General features: G+C 36.5%; 2 protein-coding genes across 2 annotated transcripts; both read right to left on the reverse strand.

Moving 5' to 3' along the window:
• Window positions 1–8,122: 8,122 nt before the first annotated feature.
• LOC130727542 (F-box/FBD/LRR-repeat protein At4g00160) lies at window positions 8,123–10,060 on the reverse strand. Its single transcript, XM_057578696.1, has 4 exons — window positions 9,852–10,060; window positions 8,875–9,625; window positions 8,639–8,788; window positions 8,123–8,548 (listed from the first exon to the last, which is right to left on the reverse strand). Exons 2-4 carry the CDS (start codon window positions 9,616–9,618, stop codon window positions 8,258–8,260), a joined length of 1,185 nt encoding a protein of 394 aa, XP_057434679.1. The 5' UTR covers window positions 9,619–9,625; window positions 9,852–10,060; the 3' UTR covers window positions 8,123–8,257.
• Window positions 10,061–19,088: 9,028 nt separating this feature from the next.
• Window positions 19,089–22,553, reverse strand: LOC130727543 (FBD-associated F-box protein At5g56370-like). Its single transcript, XM_057578697.1, has 4 exons — window positions 20,989–22,553; window positions 19,950–20,765; window positions 19,715–19,864; window positions 19,089–19,624 (listed from the first exon to the last, which is right to left on the reverse strand). Exons 2-4 carry the CDS (start codon window positions 20,709–20,711, stop codon window positions 19,334–19,336), a joined length of 1,203 nt encoding a protein of 400 aa, XP_057434680.1. The 5' UTR covers window positions 20,712–20,765; window positions 20,989–22,553; the 3' UTR covers window positions 19,089–19,333.
• Window positions 22,554–23,162: the final 609 nt, after the last annotated feature.

The following is a 23,162-nucleotide window of genomic DNA, read 5'->3' on the forward strand; positions in this document are numbered from 1 at the left end:
AAGAGTCGAATAATGGACAAGCTTCAATACCTTATATATTCGCAAAAATTGGACACAGTTAACCACTTTCATCGGAAATAAATCTGTACTTAACCCTGAAATATTTGCTCTGACCAACTTGGGCAAAGTTTTAAACTCTGTGTCAGTGAGATATTTTTTAAAAGATATATTGCTTACTTCAAAATCTTCAAGAACCGGACATCCGGAAAGAAGCTGAGCCAGACATCCACTGTCTGGGAAATCCAATGCTTTCAGATGAAGAACTTTAAGGGAGGGGAGATCAACAACAGAGGAAAAAGGTTTCAAGTCTAATTCCTCCAACTTGAGAACCACAAGAGTTTTGCAACTGAAGATGGAAGACAAGTTGAGGGGTGAATGTTTCGACAGACAGATATCAATGTGCTCAAGTCCTCCGCGTTGCAAGGCAGTATTTGTTACGAAATTGAATAGGCTTGATTGTGATGAAATCACTTTCCTTAAAGTATTTCAAGCACTCTCTGATTTCGTCTTAGAGTTTTGGATGCAAGAATACCCAGGATAATCAGCCTTGCTTCGAGTTTGCACAAGACTAATGAAAACTCGAAATGCAGCGAAGTGTTTTCTGGAAAAAACAGAGGATATGATTGTAAATGGAATTCTGAACTTGCACTGTATTTATAAGCAAAAAATAGAACAATATAGAAGGTTGCGACCCTTCATATATTGTGTCTGTTACCAACAGATATGTCTGTTCCCAACAGTCGCAAAGTTCAAATTCAAAACGAGCAAAAAACAAACGGACGTTACGGCAACCGCGTCGCCGTCGTGCTAAAGTGCCTCAAGTGCCGTGCCGTCTACAAGCCGCCACTAGCGCCTCTACGCCCACGCCCACGCCGGTGTCGCCGGTGGCGAGGGGTGGTGTGAATGGAACAAGTGACATAAAAGCTTGGGACCACCAAACCATGCACATGTGACACTATATCCTCTCTTTATCTCTTTGTTGAATGGTTGACATTTAATGATATATAAATGCTTTGAATAGTTACTCCACTTTCTATGTGGGACTTCATTCAAATCCATTCAATGCAACACATTTGTCATTTTGGAACACTATGTAATTATTACTCCTTGAGTAATTATTACAACAATCCCCTACTTGTTACATAAATGACAATGCCTATTCCAGAAATAGAAACACCTGAGTGTTAATACAGTTTAGTATCTTTCGATTTGAACTAAACCTTAGTAAATATTGTGCAAAGTATAATCGAAATATTAGGTAGCTGTGCTTTGAACCTATATTCCTAATGATCACACCGGCATAAAAATACACACACTCGTTTGTGATCCTTCGCCTACATTTTCCTCGCCTAGCACTTTTTATGGCCATGTGCTTTCCTGTTTTCGTGAATTTTTATGAGAGAAACTCCAACTCTCATTTGAGACGGCACCATCTCGAAATTCATATAGGTGAAGTTCATATCGTATGTGATTTTCGCAAAAACACATATTTCGATCATGAAGTTCATTAAGAGTATATTGATACTCAACCCTCAATGTCTAATAGTCAACATTGTTGCTTAATGTTGCATTGTCATCCAAATCAACGATTTGTTGTTACCCATTGAATCTTAGGTTAAGGTTTTCTTAACTTCAGATTGGGTTGCTACCGTTGTTGGAACTCTTACTCAAGGAGTTTTAATCCCATACCTCTCGATGTATTCTTTACTAAGTCTCTGGCCAGTGGCTTAGTAAAAGGATCTGCTAGATTATAGCTTGTTCGTATATAAGTCAGTGAGATAATTCCATCTTTAATCATCTTTCTCACAAGAGAATGTCTCAGACCTATGTGTCTAGATTTCCCATTATATACTTCACTGTATGCTCTGGCTAGGGTGGCTTGACTATCACAATGTGTCAACACTTTTGAAACATTTTCTTTAGCCAATGGGATTTCCAATAGGAGATCTCTTAGCCATTCAGCTTCTTGTCCTGCAGAAGCTAGAGCCACGAATTCTGATTCCATGGTGGAGAGGGTAATACACGTCTGTTTCTTGCTCTTCCAAGAAATTGCTCCTCCAGCCAATGTGAATATCCACCCAGTGGTGGATTTATTATCTCCAGCACTCGATATCCAACTAGCATCGGTGTATCCTTCTAGTATTGCTGGAAACCTATCATAATGAAGTCCAAGATCTTTGGTTTTTGAAAGATAACCAAATATCCTTGTAACTGCCTTCCAATGCTCACCATTTGGATTGCTAGTGTATCTACTCATCTTACCAACAGAGAATGCAATGTCGGGTCTGGTGCATTGCATTAGATACATTAGACATCCAATAGCGCTTGCATATTCCAACTGGGCCACTGCCCTTCCTTTATTCTTTTCAAGTTTGACGCTAGGATCAAATGGAGTATTTACTTCCTTAAATCGTAGGTGTTTGAACTTATCTAACATTTTCTCAATGTAATGTGTTTGACTAAGTTCATAACCCCCACTATTTATTCTGACTTTAATCCCTAAAATGGTATCAACTTGTCCAAGATCTTTCATCTTGAAAGAGGACTTTAGAAAATTCTTTGTTTCTAGAATTCCATCCATGGTATTGCTCATGATCAACATATCATCCACATAAAGACAAAGAAATATTGCAGTATCGTTCTGCACCTTTGTGTATAGACATTTGTCGCAAGAATTCGGAATGAATCCATTTGAAATTATGACCGAGTCAAATTTCTGATGCCACTGTTTTGGCGCCTGTTTTAGGCCATACAGAGATTTTACTAGTTTGCACACTTTCTGTTCATTTCCAGGAAGTATGTAACCCTCTGGTTGTTCCATGTAAATTTCCTCATCTAGATCTCCATTTAAAAATGCAGTTTTAACATCCATTTGATGTACTGCAAGATCATTTATTGAGGCTAATGCAAACAATACTCTAATTGTGGTTGTTCTTGCAACTGGTGCATATGTGTCAAAGTAATCAATACCTTCTTTTTGTCTAAATCCTTTGGCTACTAATCTAGCCTTATAGGTGTTTAATGTTCCATCAGTATGAAACTTTTTCCTAAACACCCATTTACATCCAATAGGTCTTGAACCCTTTGGAAGATCAACTAGTTCCCAGGTTTGATTAGACAAGATTGAATCCATTTCATCTCGGATTGCATCTTTCCAAAAAGAGGAATCCCTTAAAGCCATGGCTTCCTTATATGTTTTAGGATCATCCTCTAATTGTAGAATAATAGGAATTTTATGCACATCATTCTTACAATTACCTTCAACAAGGTAAAAGGAAATGAGTTGAGAATCGATTTCATCTGAACCTAAGTTCTTAGTCTTTCGAATTCTCTTACTTTTTCTAGGTTCAGGTTGTATTTCTACAACTTCTTGAGAATCTATATCTCGAGATTCCTCATTAGTGTGCGTTTCATAGTCTTTATTCTTTGTTATAAGATTTTCAAAGAATTCCACATCTCTGGATTCGACTATGACATTAGACTCTAGATTTAGAAGTCTATATGCCTTACTGTTTGTGGCATATCCGACAAACGCACATCTAATTCCACGGGGACCCAATTTTGTTCTCTTTGGATCCATATTTTTGTAATATGCTACGCACCCCCACACTCTAAAATAACCAATATTGGGTGATCTACCCTTCCATATTTCATATGGAGATATTCCAGTCATTTTTAGGGGTATCCGGTTCATTATATGACATGCGGATAAAAGTGCCTCGCCCCATAGATTAAATGATAATTCAGAGTGCATTAGCATGCAGTTTATCATTTCTTGATAGGTTCGATTCTTTCTTTCAGCAAGACCATTTTATTGTGGTGTACGCGGTGCAGAACATTCATGTATAATACCATGTTCTTCACAAAAAGAATCAAATTCTGTAGAGAAATATTCTCCACCCCTATCACTTCTCAAAACTTTGATAGTTTTATTTAATTGATTTTCTACTTCTGCTTTGCATGATTTAAAGGCATTAAAAGCATCATCTTTATGCTTCAATAGGTAAACATGAGTGTACCTAGAACAATCGTCTATGAATGTTATGAAATATCTATTTCCCCCACGGGTTAGCATGCCATTAAATTCACATAAGTCAGAATGTACAAGATCAAGTAAATTAGACTTTCTTTCAACACTTTTGAAAGGTTTTTTGATCATTTTAGATTTAACACATATTTCACATTTTTCAAATTCATGAATGTTACATGAGATTAATTTGGACTTAATTAGTCTATTCATAGTACTAATACCAATATGTGCTAATCTAGAATGCCATAAGGAAACAGAATCAATCATATAAGCAGAATTGGAAACTTTATTAATAATGTTATCAATAGTACATAATTTGATCATTCCCTCAGCGGAATATCCCTTTCCTATAAACACCCCATTACGAGTTAATATGAGTTTCCCAGATTCATACACAGATTTGATTCCTGGTTTTCCCAACAAGTCCCCACTAACAAGGTTCCTACTCATCTCTGGAACATGCAGCACATTAACAAGAGTAACTTTCTTTCCGGAAGTGAAATTGAGTTCGACAGTTCCAGTTCCAACAACCTTTGATCGAACTTCATTTCCCATCTGCACTTCTTGATCATCAGTTGATTCAGAGTAAGTCTTGAACGATGCTTTGTCATATGATACATGAACAGAGGCACATGTATCATACCACCACCCTGGAACTTTACCCTTTACAGCCATAACTTCGCTCACAGTAGCGATTATTTCATCATCAACTTGGACAACATTCACTTCCTTTTTAGCCTTGTTTTGTCTGCAGTCTCTAGCAAAGTAGCCAGGTTTTCCGCAAACATAGCAGCCACCCTTTGGACCTTTTGTTCCATTGTTTTTTTTGAACTTATTATGTTCTTTCTTTGGTCCGAGATGTTGCTGTTTGCCATCATATTTTTTCTTGCCTTTTGCAATTACAGTATTCGCCTTAGAGAAACCATAAGACTCAGCCTTGTCTCTAACCTTCGATTCCTCCTCGATTCGAAGGTGTTTCTGAATTTTCTCCAAAGAGAAGTCTTCAGAATTGTGCAGCAGTTTCTTCCTGTAACCATTCCATGAAGGTGGCAATTTTGCAATGATTGCACCAACTTGAAAGGCTTCAGGGATATCTATTTTCACTGCCTTTATCTTATTTACGAGAACCTGTAACTCGTGCACTTGTTGCAGAATAGGTTTTGTATCTAACATTTTGAAATCGAAATATTTAGATATTAAGAACTTTTTGGTACCTTCTTCCTCAGCCTTGAATTTGAATTCCAATGCTTTCCATATTTCCACTGCGGACTGAGTGTCTGTGTACAGATCATAGAGGCGGTCGGAGAGAGTGTTCAGAATGTGTCCACGGCACAGCAACTCATCCTCTCTGCGCTTCTTTCTTTCGGTCTTAAGTTCATCAGAATCATCATCTTTTGGTTCAGCAATTGGTGTTAGATCAAGGTCTAACACATAATATATCTTCAGTGCAGTCAGGAGTTTGACAAGATCCTGGTTCATCACTTTGATACTGGAGACAGAAGCATCGGTAGCCATTTGAAAATACTTTAAGATTGTTACGAAATTGAATAGGCTTGATCGTGATGAAATCACTTTCCTTAAAGTATTTCAAGCACTCTCTGATTTCGTCTTAGAGTTTTGGATGCAAGAATACCCAGGATAATCAGCCTTGCTTCGAGTTTGCACAAGACTAATGAAAACTCGAAATGCAGCGAAGTGTTTTATGGAAAAAACAGAGGATATGATTGTAAATGGAATTCTGAACTTGCACTGTATTTATAAGCAAAAAATAGAACAATATAGAAGGTTGCGACCCTTCATATATTGTGTCTGTTACCAACAGATATGTCTGTTCCCAACAGTCGCAAAGTTCAAATTCAAAATAAGCAAAAAACAAACGGACGTTACGGCAACCGCGTCGCCGTCGTGCTAAAGTGCCTCAAGTGTCGTGTCGTCTACAAGACGCCACTAGCGCCTCTACGCCCACGCCCACGCTGGTGGCGACACCGGCGAGGGGTGGTGTGAATGGAACAAGTGACATAAAAGCTTGGGACCACCAAACCATGCACATGTGACACTATATCCTCTCTTTGTCTCTTTGTTGAATGGTTGACATTTAATGATATATAAATGCTTTGAATAGTTACTCCACTTTCTATGTGGGACTTCATTCAAATCCATTTAATGCAACACATTTGTCATTTTGAAACACTATGTAATTATTACTCCTTGAGTAATTATTACAACAGTATTAACTCAGACTGAGACATTGGAAAGGTCATTAAAGTGTGGACAGTAATAGTCGAGGCGGAATTTTTTGATGGGTTGGGGGAAATCTTGGGAGAGGATAACTCGATACACAGACTGAATAAAACAGGAATGGCGCGCTTTGATTCCTTGATAGTGGCTTTCGTTGAAGTCGAGGGTGGAGACTGAACGCCACAGTGGCTTCCATCTCTTGGAGAGCACGCTTGTGGCAAGCGCTTTCTTGGTTGTGAGAAAACTGAGAATGTGGCAGAGGATTTCGTCTGGTAAGGTGCTAATCCTATCATTCATATTCATCTTCATCTGCTCATCATCTTTACAGTGAATGAATGCCAATTCCCAAATCACTAAATTGAATCTTACAGTGCGTCCTGCTTTCCAAATCACTCAAAGAGCTTGCAAAGAGAACTAATATTATTAGGCTGTAAATAATATTTGTTGCTACTAACCAAAAATAGATTATTTTAAAATCATATCAATTAATTTTTATACAAAAGAAGGAACATATCTTTATGTTTTAAATTCGATTACCTTTTAATTTAAATAAGGTATTTAATTTTTTTATAATCAGTTGTACTTGTACCAAAAAAAATGTAATTAGTTTGAAAAGATTTTATTAAATATTTTTAACATTTAATAAATCAAATATTTAAAACTCGGTTACCTTTTTAAACCAATAAGATATTTAAAATTTTTATAATCAGTTCGAAGATTTTTTATTTAAACTTTCTTTTAAAAATTTAACCAATCCGTATTTAAAATTCTATCATTTTTTCCGTAGTAGCAAAAACATGCAATTGGTTTAAATTTAACCAATCCGTAAGTTAAAAAAAAAAACCAATCCGTATTTAAAATTCAGTTCGGTAGCTGCATAACGATTACTACTTCCCTCTTAAAAACTGTTCAGTGACCAAGCAACATAAAAACTGGTCGAACAAGACTTCTGCTTCATAATGCTAATTATAGATGTTAGTGATCCATATACTGCATTTTGGCCATAGCATTTTCTTATAGAAAAGATCAGATAATCTTGTAACAATTTAATCTGATGAAATTCTGCTACAACGTCATTGATTTTTTTTTTTGAAATGAGAAGTGATATTATTAATAGAAGCCAAGAGAAACCAAGTACACCCCGGCCACCCCAAAAGGAGGGGATAGGCAACAGCAAACTAAGAGAAACAACAAGAAATAAAATAAAAGAATAAAAAAGAAGACAGGGAAAAAAATCGTAAGACAAAGAGAGTTATTGATGAAAAAAAAGCTAAATGTTTGAGTTTTGTGAGAGTGACTATGTTTGTTTGAGACAAGAGAGTTATTGAAGGCTTGAAAACCACCAAAGTGGACTTCCTAACAAAGCCTACCATTATTCCAATTACTCAAACTAGGTGAATTGAAACTTAGCTAGCCTAAGAACTCATGAACCAAGCAAATTGACATCCTACCAAAACTCATAAACAATAGAAAAAACTGCTTTAACATCAAAAAAGAAATCATGATACCGCTAAGAGTGAAAGATGGACTTTTTCTTTAGTTTCAAGTGAAGGACATACTTACACAATTTTATTTCCCAAAAAAAGCAATATCTGCATAATAATTACTACTTCCCTCTTACACTTGGCTGTTCAGTGAGTAAGCAACATAAAAACTGGTCGCACAAGCGTCAATTGTTTTCTTGGTAAGCTGTTAGCATCCAGCCTTGGTATGAAATTTCTGCTTCATAATGCTAATTATAGATTTTAGTGATCCATATACTGCATTTTGGACATAACCTTTTCTTATAGAAAAGAAAAGATCAGACACACAATTGTCTCACACTTGAGCAGTCTATCTCAAATTCACGAGTAATTATCAGTAATGAAACAGTTCAACTAATTTGAAAGTTAAGACAATGTTCATATCCATGTACGTAGCTAGGTATTAGCTATAAGTTAAGAGGAAGAATAGAAGAAACAACTTGCAGATGACAAATCTAATTTGTTATCATTTAAAGGAAAATTTACAAGTTGCAGAGCACCTCGTGCATGAGAATAATTTTTTTAAATTCTCAAGCTTTTCTCCTTGCTTTTCAGCAGTGCTACTGCATATTGTCATCTTATTCAAAAGTCTTCCATGCTCCATAATATACTTTGCAAACTGTAACTCACCTTTTGTGCCTCTATAATGATTTAGACAGCATTCTTTGAGGTGCAGTAGAATGCATTCAGGAACAGATGATGGGTATTGCCAATCTTTTGCTCCGAGTTTATTAAGGTAGACGTTATAAAACTGTGGCTGTTAACAATAAACATAAAATAAATAAATAAATGAAAACATTTGAACATGTGCAGGAAACTAGAAATCATCCTAAGCCTCTAAGCCAACCTGTTTAATGACAAGAACTTCAAGCTTGGGGCAATACTTGAGAAATTCCAGCACCTCAAACCAATCACGATTAAAAGTGGTATAGACGAGTTCAAGATGGGTTAAATTGTGAAACATGTCTTCACCCATATAAATGAGATTATAATCAATCTGCATGAGTTACAATAACAAGAAATCAAATATCGCATTTTCTGTAGAAATAAAAAGAGAATGACGGACAATCCAATCCATCATACCTCATGTATTCGTAAAAAACTGACATTGTTAACCACTTTCATCATAAAATGTTGTGAACCTCCTGACTCTGAAATATCCGCTCTGACCAACTTGGGTAAAGTTATAAACTCTGCGTCAGCCTTATTTCCATCAAAAAATACATCCCTTGCTTTCAAATCTTCAAGAGCCAGACATCCGGAAAGAATCTCGGCAAGACATCCCTCATCTTGGAGAAGCAAATCTTGTAAATGAAGAACTTTAAGGAATGGAAGATCAACAGAGGAAAAATTTGCTTTCAACTCTAACCCCTCCAACTTGAGAACCACAAGAGTTGTGCAACTGAACATGGAAGGCGTGTCAACGACAATGTGGGGCAGTTCAAGGAACTCGTCATCCTCAAAGTGGAGGGATATATCGATGTGCTCAACTCGGCGTTTCAACACAAGGTTAACCCATACACTAATATTAGCAGGGTCTTTCAATCGTTCAGTGAGAACGAGTCGGAATTTCTTGATTGGTTGGTTGAAATCGCGTGCGAGGATAACTTTATACACAGCCTCAACAAAGCGGGCATAGACCTCATCGCCTCCATACAAATTGGAATCGTCGAAATCGAGAGTGGGGACCGAACGCCACAACGGGATCCACCTCTTGGAGAGAATGCTTGTCGTAACGGCTTCTTTGGTTGTTAGAAGACTGAGTATGTGGCAGAGGATTGGGTCTGGTAAACTGCTAAACCTATCCTCCATCTTCATCTTCTTCATTTTTTAGCTGAAATGTAAATTCACAAATCAAATAACTGAATTGAATCTTACAGTGAGTCCTTGCATTCTATATCAACCATAAAACACAGTATCAGTGATGGATTTGTGGAATCTATTCTAGGGTTTTGAATTAGTTCTGATACTAGTTTTTTAAAACCCTAACAACATGCTGCTATGATGAATTGAATTGCTGAATGTACAGATTTCGAAGAGTGAGAGAGATAGAAACTTACAAATGAAATGAATAGATTCAGATTCAGAGTAGAAACTCGACGCGAAGAGATGATACTACGAAGCTCTCAAAATTCATTTCCTGTCTTGAATAATGCTAATTCGCAAATCACAGAACATATTGTACTTTTGAGGGGAGCAAACAACTCGGTGTATTTCCCATTTTCCCTTTACATATTGTATAGCCTTCATGGAGGAGACAAAAAATGCATTTTGTCCTCACTTACACCTTATGTGTAATTTACTAATTTTGGTTTCTAAAGTTTTAAAACTGCATTTTTTATCTAGCATGTTTACCTCCGTTCAATGACCGTGTATAGAGATTTCGGGGCCTAAGGTGAAATTGTTTAAGTAATTTTGTTTTGACAAGAATCATAAAAAGACTTAATACATCATATATTATCAATTTTTATATTATCTCTATTTTTTTAAGCTCGAAATCATTTACCAAAGTTTTACATTGCAAAATAAACAAAATATTGTTAGCAATAGAACCGGGAACGGAATGAATGAAACAATGAGAGATGTTGCGACACTTTGATATCAAATATCCTCTTTGACAATTCACTTTAACGTAGAAAAATTAATATTTTCTTTTTAGAGAAGAAACAATGAGTGAAGAGCAAACTTGCACAATACTATAAATATATAATTAATAAAAAAACTATGAGTAACACTAATTAATTTTTTCAGTTATGAGAATGTAAAAATAACGGATATTTTAGTGTTTTGAAAAATGTAAATTTGCTAATGTAAAACACTACTAGTCTACTACTAATAATAATTATTAAAGTTGCATTTCTCACATTGCACTTATAAGTTATCACGTTGCAATTTATATTATCTAATTTTTCATTATTTCGTTACCTCTCTCAAATTTTGATAGTATGTCTTATGTATTAAAAAAAATTGGGGGCCTAAATTTTTTTGGGGGCCTTAGGCCATTGCCTTTTTGGCCTAAGACAATACACGGCCATGCCTCCGTTAGCAGTTTTAATTTTCCAATCCCAGCTTATGTGATGTCTTGCTTTGTTTTCCCGGATGGAATATGTGATCTGACTAGGTGATGATTAATAAGTTTTATTGGGACGGTGATGTCTCCAAGCGGAGCCTCCACGGGGCTAAATGGGACAAACTGTGTCGTGCGAAGGATGATGGTGGTTTGGGTTTCCGTGATTTTAAATCTTTCAATCTAGCTCTGGTGGCTAAGAATTTGTGGAGAATTTATATTTTTCATGAATCTTTGTTTAGTTGTGTGTTTAGATTCGTTTACTTTCCTAGATGCAATCTTTTGGGAGCAAAAAAGGGATATAGGCCCGGCTATGCTTGGTCAACCATGTTGAAATCTAGGTGGAAGGTGGAGAGTTGGGGATGGTGGGTCAATTAATATTGTTGGTGATGCATGGTTACCAAATGGTTCACCCATGATATATCGAGAAGATGCTTTTGCAGAATTGCGTTTAAGTAAGGTGGCAAATTTAATTTCTAATTGGTAGATGGAGAGCTGATTTGATTGAGTATGTTTTTAGCCCAACGACTGTGACTTGTAATCTTGTTGTCCCTTTGCCATTGCAGGTGTGTAATGATCGTCTTTCTGGCCTGAGACTTTTGATGGTTGGTATACCTCCAAGTCAGCCTATGAGTTTATTTGAAGGAGGCACTACCAAGAGGAGGCTTCACATTCCTCTGTTGTTGTCCTACCCGCAACTTTTTGGCAATTGATTTGGAAATGTACAACCATTCCTCGTTGCAAGGAGGTTGTTTGGAGAGCAAGCTCTGGTTTCTTTCCCGTTAGAGTGACCCTTCGCCGGAGGGGAATGGATGTGGATCCTTCGTGTCCATGGTGCGGTGTAGATGAGGAGACAACCATCCATGTTCTTCTTCAGTGTCCGGTGGTAGCACGTTTCTGGTTTGTTGCAATGGGCCTTCGTGTTGACGGAATTGGTGAGTTCCATGAGCTGTTGTCGGGTTTTCTGCAGGGAATGGATTCAGCGGTGGTTGAGAGGGTGATAACAGCGGTGTATGCGGTCTGGGGGGCCAGGAATGCTCGTGTTTTTTAGCACAAGGACCTGCATGTTTCACACGTGATGGCGAGGGTGGCAGGGCTCCAATCGTTGCCTCGGCCGGCTGTGGTTCAGCGACCAGCGATGCAGCGATGGGTGGTAGCTCGGCATGAAGGAGACCTGCACCTGGTTGGATTAGGATCAATTTGGATGCATCGGTGCGCAGGTCAGTTGCAGCGTTTGGTTTGCTGGCGAGAGATGAGGAAGGCGAGGTTCTTGCAATGGCGACATTGACTCCAGTCATGATGCAATCCGTTGGTTTATCTGAGGCTCTTTGTCTCCGTTGGGCGATGCGGTTAGCTATTGACCTTGGCTTTCATACTGTTTGTTTTGAAAATGATTCCCTGCAGCGGTACCAATCGTGGAGACGTCGAAACAAATGCCATTCTTATTTGGATTTAATTATTTTTTAAGTGGGTAGGCGGTAGACCTCTCCTAACAAATCATTCTTCATACACCATCCAAACTGAGCTTTTGACTAATTGTTTAAGGAGTGCGGCTAGTTTGATGTGATATATTTCCACTAATACCTTTAATTTTTTTTTGCATACTTATGGTTCTGTGAGCTGCTTACAATTAATAACGTAAGTGCAACATTTTCTTTCAAGTCATAACTCATGGAAGCATGGAGCCTTTGAACATGCTGATCCTTTTTATTTTTAGGCTTAAATAAGTTTTTCGTCCCTAACCTTTCCATAATACCTGGTTTTCGTCCCTCGCCGGAGCAAAGGTGGGGTTTAGTCCCTAACCTTTGCCAAAACGTTTGGTTTTAGTCCCTCCGGAGCTCTGGGTCAACGCCGGAGCTCCGGTGGCCCATGTGGCATGGCCACGTGGATTAATGAGGCCATGTGTTATTTTTTTTCTTTTAAATTCTAAAAAAAATTAACTATTTCTTAACACCATAATTAAAACTCTTCATTCTAATCAATATCTTCTTCTTCAACTGAGTTATCATCTTCAGTTTTGTACTTGACCAGAACCAAATCTGTTGTACACCCCAAGCCCCTTCCCATTCCACACAGACAGCACGCATCAAGCCACCACTCCTCACCACCACATCAACACCCAAAGAAAAAAAAAGGGGAAACATTCAAGAGAGAAGAATATCCGAAATTGCAACCCAAAATGGCACCACGGATCTGAGCATCGAGTAAGAGAGAAAGAGAGAGACCGCGAGCAGAGGGAGAAGGAGACTTGAACATAGCAGATTGGAACCCTAATTTCTGGGTATTGTTTGAGGTGAGAAGGATCTTCTCTGTTGTGTCTTGAAACCCTAATTTATGGGTATTGTTTGAGGTCCAGATGAGGTAGGAGATGAAGGCCTCGAAGGAGAGTGGTCTTCGGTTTATGGGTCTACGTTTCCTCTTCTCCTTGTCGTTCTTCTGAATCTGGCGCTCGCGGCGGCAAGATCTAGTGCGATCACCATGCCGCTGTTGAAGATAGATTCGAGGATCCTCATGCTTGTGTAGATTGCTTGTTGGAGACGAGATATTTCAATTGATTTGAACTGTATAGAAGTTGTGTAGCAGAGTTATTGTGGAAAAGGGTAACTCTTGGTGGTGGATGTGTTTATGCGTGTTCTGTGGTGGCTATTGTATCATGGATTTGGTGTCCTTAGCATATGAAAGTATACTTGAATTGGTAGAGTTGGTGATGAAAGTCCTGACACAATGGAGCGAGATTGGGTTTTGGTGTGTTTGCTGGAATGTATATTGTTGCAGAATATAGGCTGGTGATAGTGAGTTAAAACCTAGATTTGGGTTATTTTTTAATTTGGATTCTGGAGATGGTTGTATTAATTTACTTGTTTCTGGAAATTTTTAGTTTGCTAATTTTTTTTTGTTTCTCCTTTAACAAAGATCTTGAATGAAGGATTGCTAATTTTCCTTCCTTCCAACGTGAGTCCTTTTCATTTTCATTTTTCTGGGTTTAAATGAAAGCTTTGTGCCTATGCTGTTAAGAAATGGTTGAAGATGATGATTTAATTATGGTGTTAAGAAATAGTTCATTTTTTTTTAGAATTTAAAATAAATTTTTTTTCCACCTGGCCTCATTAAACTGACGTGGCCATGCCACATGGGCCACCGGAGCTCCGGCGTTGACCCAGAGCTCCGGAGGGACTAAAACCAAATGTTTTGGCAAAGGTTAGGGACTAAACCCCACCTTTGCTCCGGCGAGGGACGAAAACCAGGTATTATGGAAAGGTTAGGGACGAAAAACTTATTTAAGCCTTATTTTTATGCACGTGGTTCATAGTAGTTTTTGGCTTTAACTTTTACCAATAACAATACTCCTGGGTTATACATGTCTTATTCCATTCATATCCTCTATACTCTATGGTAGCGTTTGGTAGACAGGTGAGAAGGGAACGGAACAGGACACATGAGTTCCGTTCTGTGTTTGTCATGTTTTTAAGATGGAACGGAACGGGACAAAAGATTCCAGGAACGGGACACTTTGGTTCCATGGAAAATGGTGAAATGGAAGGGAACGGAACAGAACACTCTCTTAAAACTTTTGCAAGTTCAAAAATACCCTTAATTTATATTTGAAATTTTATGTATCTAAACAGTTTAAAATCACTTCTAAAATAGAAATCACTTATTATATTTGCAGACAAAGTTGAATGAAAATCTATTTTTTCTAAAAAATCACTTAAAATAAAATCAATTATTTTTTCAAACGTAAAATCACTTGTAGTAAGCAATGATAAACGAGCCAATTAGAGTGCGTTTGATTCAACTTAATTTGAAAAAAAATCACTTTTTAATCAAAAAATCACTTTTTGTGTTTGTTTCAGGTGAAGCTGAAAACAGATTATTTGAAACAATTACTTTAGCTTATCATGAAAATCTATGATGATAGATGAGAGGAGATAAAAAAAGTGATTTTAATTAGAGTAGTCAAACACGAATCAACTTAATTAAAATATAATCAATTATTTTTTCAAAAGTAAAATATGTTTTTGTAAGCAATGATAAACGCGCCAATTAGAGTGCGTTTGATTCAACTTATTTTGGAAAAATCACTTTTTAATCAAAAAAATCACTTTTTAATCAAAATCTCACTTTTGTGTTTGTTTCAGGTGAAGCTGAAAACAGATTATCATGAAAATCTATAATAATAGATGAGAGGAGATAAAAAAATGATTTTAATTAGAGTAGTCAAACACGAATCAACTTAATTAAAATATAATCAATTATTTTTTCAAAAGTAAAATATGTTTTTGTAAGCAATAATAAACAAGCCAATTAGAGTGCGTTTGATTCAACTTATTTTGGAAAACCACTTTTTAATCAAAAAATAACTTTTTTTAATCAAAATCTCACTTTTTGTGTTTGTTTCAGGTGAAGCTGAAAACAAATTATTTGAAACAGTTACTTTAACTTATCATGAAATAAAAAAGTGATTTCAATAACATACTGAAACAACTTAAACAATATATAAGTGATTATTTTAAAGAAATAAGTGATTATTTCATGAAATAAGCAATAACAAACGGTTTCTATGTAAAATGTTCAATTGAGTTCAATTTGTTTTTCTCAATCAAATATTAAACATGCAAGGTTATATATGTAATTAAAATCATGGTTCTGTTCTATTGACTTGCAGTTACCAAACACAACACACAGAACATTATTGTCCTGTTCCATCCTGTTCTGTTCCGTTCCGTTCTGTTATGTCCTGTTCCGTTCTGTCACCAAACGCTACCTATGAAAAAAAGGTAAAAAACCTTCATTGTATTGCCACTTATGCACCCTTTACAGAGTAAAAAACTGAAAGCATTGAAGAAATTGTTACAGCACATAATACTAGGCTAATAGTTAGTTACATTTACATTATTTCCCAACCCACAACATAAAACCAAACCAGCATAGCTGATATTAATTACTCTCTAGCTTTAAATGTAATTCTGCAAAATCATAATTTGTTTGTCTTGACAAGTAAACCACAATTTCCATAAGAAAAATGAAGGATGCAACAACTTACAATCAATCTGGAAACTTTGTTGGTGAATTCTCCCATGAATCAGTTGTTGGCTAAATTATGTACCTACACATTGCTAGATTGAGGCAACATTTACTATTCTACTATTTATGTATTAGATTAGATAAATTCAACATTTTAAATCACCCTCTTCTATATGCTAATAGGGAGAATTCAGTGCTGTTAATCGCGGATTGCGAATTATAGCGGCAAGTCAAAAAACCACTATTTTCAGCCTTTTAAAGTGAAAAATATGTGAAAAACCGGCAAATAGCGGATAATATCGGAGTAGCGGTAAGTCAAAAAAGCGCTACGTTATTGCGCCGTTATAACCGCTATTTGACAACATTGGGAGAATCATTGTGTTTAAGTGTGAAAATTTCATATGCAAACAAATGTAGTAAAAGAGTAATTTGAGACTTGGATAAGATTCTCTAATGTGGGTTCTTAAGTTTAATGGTTTAAATTGTTGTGATATTAAGTGTGAATAAGTCTCCACACTTAAAAAAATAGCAAAGACCTCGTTAATTGATTAAATATGGATTAATATGAGATATACATATACAACTTTAATATTCCAGATTAAAGAGATACTAAGCCTAGGTGGAGGAGGTTTTTTTGCGACTTTTGATGTGGATGTTAACTAGTTCGACTTACTACTATTGCATAGGGGCCTATCTATCATATGAGGATAGTGTTTACCGAGAGAAATGAGAGTATTAAATCGTGATTGTATAACTTTTTTAGTGTACAACAAGACATCTCATAACTGACAACCATGAAATTAATTCCTTGAAGCTTTGAGATCATATTAAGTAGATAAATGGTAGACCTCTCCCAACAAATCATTCTCCATCCATCTAGAGATCGAACTTTCATCTAATTACTTAGGAGTCCGGCCACTACCGATAATTATATTCCTGGGTTATACATGTCTTATTCCATTTATATCCTCTATACTCTGAAAAAAAAAAGTCAAAAAACTTGATTGTATTGCCACTTCTGCGCCCTATACAGAGTAAAAAAAGTGATAGCATTGAAGAAACAACTGCAGCATATAATACTAGGCTAATAGTTAAACATTTACATTATTTCCCAACTCTCAACATAAACCAGCATAGCTGATATTGATTACTCTCGAGCTTCAGATGCAATTCAGCAAAATCATTGCTTTGCCGGTCTTGACAACCACAATTTCCATTAGAAAAATGAAGGATGCAACAACTTACAATCAATCTGAAAACTTTGTCGGTGAATTCTCTCATGAATCAGCTGTTGGTTAAATTATGTTTGAGATCATATGCTTCACCCTTAAATAATTTGATGATAAATAAATGGCTTAAAAGCATTTCATGCCTCCAATGTATTAAGTTTGTGCAAATGTCGACCTTACTCTTTTTTTTTTTGTCTATGTTTGTACCCTCCATTTTCACAAATATGCACCGTTTGCCCCTCCGTTAAAAAAAAGGACGAGGTGGCTATTAATAATATCATGTTCATTATTTTACCAATTGATTTGGTAGCTCAACCGGTAGTGTGTGTGTTTTGTCAATCTAACGTCTTGGGTTTGAATCACCCTCCCCATTTTCAAGTTCTAAATTATATTTAATAACGTGACATTTAACAGCCAAGCCGTCGTTTTTTTAACGGAGGGGCAAACAGTGCACATTTGTGAAACATGGAGGGTACAGATATAGATAAAAAAAAGAGTAGGATCGACAAACTTAATACATGAGGGGCATGAAATGTTTTTAAGCCTAAATGGATAAATATTGATTTCCATAACTAATGGGATGCTTTGATGTTGCAGTCTTGCAGATCCTAAAGCTGGAATAATACCCTGTTGTCCCTCTCCGAGGTTCAACTTTATTTTTCCTATTGACCAAAAAAAAAACTTAATTTTTCCATATTAAGGTCAGCATTTAAAGTAAAAAAACATAAGCACTATCCTACAAAAATAAACTCATCCAATCACACCCTAACTGGAATTGAACAAATCAGACTTTGCCTTATCAGTTATCACCATGACAAACCGAGAAAGACCTTAACAGACATAAGGTTGAGAAATAAACTTTAATGTTGATGACCAAAAAAATATTTGTTACTAACAAATAAGATACCATTGTTCACGGTTGTGCTTGGGTGATTGTTTTTGTTAGAAACTTTATGGTGAAGTGCATCTAAAATTGTTCCGAATTCTGGAATTCATTACTTTCTTAATGAATTACTTCTCTAGGCTAAAAATTTAAAGAAGTTATAGATGTCATTACCTAGGATACTCAACATAGCTTCAAAATGTAAGCCAAGCATCTGAGAGGGAACCATTCAATGGAAAGTGGGGAAATCAAAATGTCAATCAGTAAGGTAAGCAGCACAACCAGATCAATTAGTAAACTTGGTGCTACAATCTATGAACTAAACCAAAACTGACAAAGTGCTACAATGGATGAACAGAAAAATATAAAATCATGAGTCCATGATTGCACTGCCGGAGATAGCAATCAAGGAATGTAATGAGGCAGCGCACCATCCAAAAATGTGCCAAACAAAAAAAAGGAATTGCAGTACAAATATGCATCAGGAATACGCAAATTGCTGCAAACATAGCAAGTTTAAAATTTTGCATAAATGAAATTCTAAAGAATGCAACTAACACCATTTCAATGATAAGATAAATAAAAAGAGACCACCATTTATGCAACAGAAACACACCAAAAAATAATGGCTCTAGTGTCAGGAAGATAACTTGTGCATGATTAAAATTTAGCCCTTCTAATAGATATTTAAAAAAGACAAAACAGAGCCCTGCATAAAAAATAAAGGAAGCATGATAATAAATAAGGTTAAGAAATCACATTGCACAAATTTAATCAAGAGCACAGTCAGACATATCTAATGTAACTGACATCCAATAACAGAGAAATGAGAATGTTTGCATGAAGCTCCTTCACAAGCTCGAGAGTCAAGAATTCCTGGAAAAAAATATCAATCTCAAGAAGAAAAGTTCAAATGACAAGAAAGTAAACCATCATGTCATCCTGACCCTACATCAAGATATTTCATTGATCTTGAGCTTGTTCTACTTTTTCTTCGTACACATTAATCAAACAGTCTAAACGATTTAGCTAAACTTGATATTCAAATTAGATGAGAAGAAACTAACCCTATATCAGATCTCATAGGTCTTGATTCCAACAAACAACTATGTGTTTTGAGTCTTGAGTGAGTGATTGTGCTTGCATGAGATCAGACATACAATAACGGATTACCTCACATTGAGCAGTCTATCTCAAATTCACAAGCAATTATCAGTAATGAAACAGTTAGTGTCAATTGAAAATTAGGACAATGTCCATATCCTTGTAGGTAGATACTAGTTCAAAGGAAGAAAAATGAAGAAACTACTTGGTGCAACCAAATCTAGTTTGTTCGTATCATTTAAAGGAAAATTTACAAGTTGCAGAGCGCCTCGTGCATGAGAATAATTTTTTTACATTTTTAAGCTTTCCTCGTTGATTCTCGGCAGTGCTACTGGAAATTGTCATCCTCTTCAAAAACCTTCCATGCCGCATAATATATCTTGCAAATTGAAGCTCACCTTTTGTGCCTCTATAATCATTTAGATAGCAAACTTTAAGGTGTAGTAGAATGCATTTAGGAACAGATGGTGGGTCTTGCCAATCGCTTATGTGGAGTTGATCAAGGTCGTAGTCATAAAAGTCTGGCTGTTAACAATAAACATAAAATCAATAAATAAATGAAAACATGTGAAGAAGTGACAAAAAATAGAAATCATTCTAAGCCTCTAACCAAACCTGGTTAATGACAAGAACTTGAAGCTTGGGGCAATACTTGAGAAATTTCACTACCTCAAACCAATCATAATTATAATTGGCATAGACAAGTTCAATATGGGTTAAATTGTAAAACATACATTCACCGCCGCGAAGGAGTCCTTCGCAAATCTGCATGAGTTACAATAACAAGAAATCAAATATCCCATTTTCTTTAAGAATAAAAATGACTGAAATGATGGACAATCCACAATACCTCATCTATTCGCAGAAAATGGACATTGTTAAACATGTTCATCCTAAAAATTGTTTCTGAAATATCTGCTCTGACCAACTTGGGTAAGGTATTAAACTCTCTGTTAGTGAGAGGGACATATTCTTGATAAAATATAAGACTTTGCTTCAAATTTTCAAGAACCGGACATCCGGAAAGAAGCTCAGCAAGATATGGAACGTCATGGAGAAGCAATGCGCCTTGCAGATGCAGGACTTTAAGGCAGGGAAAATGAACAGAGGGAAAACGTTTCAACTCTAAGCCCCCCCGCAACTTGAGAACCACAAGAGTCCTGCAACTGAAGATGGAAGACAAGTTGGCTCGTGGAGTAGACAACATGGGATAGGGCAGGGAGATATCGAGATGCTCAAGCTGGCGTTGCACAACAGCATTAACCCACACGCTAACATTGGCAGGGTCGTAAAAGGGTTGACAGACATCGTTGAGCCTGAGGTAGAATTTTTTAATGGGTAGCTGGAAATCTCGGGAGAGGATAACTGCATACACGGACTGAACAATGCGGGAACAAACGTCTTTTACTATATCATGGTCGGCATGTCCTATATCAGTATGATAGTTGGCATCTTTGAAGTGCAGAGTGGGGACGGAACGCCACAGCGGAATCCACCTCTTGGAGAGAACGCTTGTCGCAACGGCTTCCTTGGTTGTGAGAAAACTGAGAATGTGGCAGAGGAGCGCATCGGGTAAGGTGCTAATCCCATCCTCCATCTTCATTTTCTTCATCTTTTAGATGAAATGCAAATTCCTAAATCACTGAATTGAATCTTACAGTGCGTCCTGCATTTCATATCAACCATAAATCTAAATTATGAGTGATGAATTTGTGGAATCTATTCTAGGGTTTTGAATTTGTTCTGATATGATACTAGTTTTTCAAAACCCTAACATGCTGTTCTAATGAATTGAACTACAAAAAACCTATAGCTTCAGAAGTGTGAGATTTACACTTTACAGGATCGATGTTGTTAAAATTTGAGAATAGTGAGTGATAGAAACTTACAATCACGAGTTGAAGGTTTGATCGCGTTCTGGCGCCATTCTCCAGCTAAAATATTGCCCTGCCCTTCGATAAACCTGACAGTTTGATGCACTGCAGAAAGAGGAACAACAACACATACATTTGTAATTTTTTTTTGGCTTAAATACTCTAGGGGTCCCTAAAATTGTGCCACGTACGAAAATAAGTCCCTAAAATTTTTTTTTCGATTCCGGATTCCTGGAATTGTTTTTTTAATCATAATAAGTCTCTACTCGTGTTTTCAACCTATTTGGCATATTTTTTGCCGACTCAATATTTACACGTGACTTTTTCATTTATTTTAAATACACATGGAATTAAAAAAAAGCAATTAAATGTAAATATAAAACCCTATTTACCTAATTAACCTAAATCTAATTAAACCGTATATTAAAACACAGTAACCATAAATCCCTAAATTCCCAAACCAAAACCTATCAGAACCCAACCCCTATCTTTAGAAAATCAATCTCCATTACGGGAATTGAGTTTGGTGCCCCACCCCTTAGGCTTTGCACCCCACTTTATTAAATACGGAATTTAAAGTTCCGTATCAATACGGAAAATAAAATTCCGTATCTATTTTAGTATATAATGAGTGGTTGAAAATGTGACACGCATGCTTAAATACAGTACGGAATTTTAAGTTCCGTATTCAATAGGGAGAATACGGAATTTTAAATTCCGTATTTGATAAAGTGGGGTGCCAAGCCCCATAGGTGGGGTGTCAAACCCAACTCCCCTCCATCACTGTTTCTTCATCACCCATTCACGCTCACAAACTTCTTCATCGCCCTTTATCATCGTTTCATCATCATCCTCACAAAGACACAAACCCCAACCTTCTTCAGTTTTTCACCCTTCTTCATCACTCTTCTCTCTCGCGCGCTGATGCCAACAATGGTGGGGGAGAAGGGGAGAGAGAAATCGTGAGAGGGGAAGGGAGGAAGAGAGCGAGAGAGAGAGATGACAACAGAGGAAGGAGCGAGGTGCGAGATAGAGGGAGAAAACCACAGGTCGAAGGAGGAGGCTAACGGCGCCGCCGCTGGCGTCGACTCCAATCATGTCCCCTGGCTTGATGGATTGGAGAAGCTCTGGCGAGAGATCCAGCGCCATGACACCCTCCCTCTCCCTCCTCCACTTCCAGTCTCAGATCTGCTTGGAGGTGGAGTGGGCTTCAAAAATTGGGTATCGATTTGGTTGATGAAGATCTATTGGTTGATGAAGATCCATTGATTATGCTTGCTCCTTTCCTTCATCCTCACCCCTCGATTCTATACTCTTGCTCTTGTATTCCAGTTACTTCTATTTTCAAAAATCAGAACGTGAAATAAGGGAATAATGAATTTTTTTCCCTTGATTTTGAGAATTTGTTGTGATTATTTTGTGTACAAGTAGATTTTTGGAGGACATTGTTGTTCAAATTCTGGAACGTGAAACAAGCTTGATGCTGGATCGCTGGATATGACAGAAATTGCTGGGTGTTTACAGGGAGGATGCGAATTCAGAGATTTGGGGATGGTGGTTGAAGGAATGGAAGAAGGAGAATGAACCCTTCTGATTTAGGGATTAAGAATTATTAGGTTTAGGGATTAATTTTAAGATTAAAATGTTTAATTATAATTTATTTATTTTAATTATAATTGATTATAACATGTGTAATAAAAGAAAAATAAAAATGCCACGTGGAATGAGTGACTGTGTAAAAATATAGTCATATAAGCTGGTAACACGGCTAGGGACCTATTTCGATTAAAAAACAAATTCTAGGGATTCAGAATCGGGAAAAAAAATTTCAGGGACTTATTTTTGTATGTCATACAATTTCAGGGACCTCCAGAGTATTTAAGCCTAATTTTTTTGAAAGGTCATATGTTGTAATTAAAAGGCTTAAATACTCTCTTGGTCCCTGAAATTGTAAAGGGAATCAAATCTGGTACTCGTAAAATTTTCACATCAAATTGGGTCCCTAAAATTATTTTTTTAATCTAATTGTGTTCAAAGTGTGTCTGAGACTGATGTGACTTGTTTTTTATCTCACTCAGCTTTTCCACGTGACTTTTATTTTTCTTTTAAAATATAATTAATTGTTATTCTCTGTTTTTTTTAATTCCAACTCATCATAAAAAAAAATCTAATCTTAATCTGAAGAAGAA

The sequence above is a fragment of the Lotus japonicus genome, chromosome 1, assembly GCF_012489685.1.
Source record: "Lotus japonicus ecotype B-129 chromosome 1, LjGifu_v1.2".
Taxonomy (NCBI): domain Eukaryota; kingdom Viridiplantae; phylum Streptophyta; class Magnoliopsida; order Fabales; family Fabaceae; genus Lotus; species Lotus japonicus.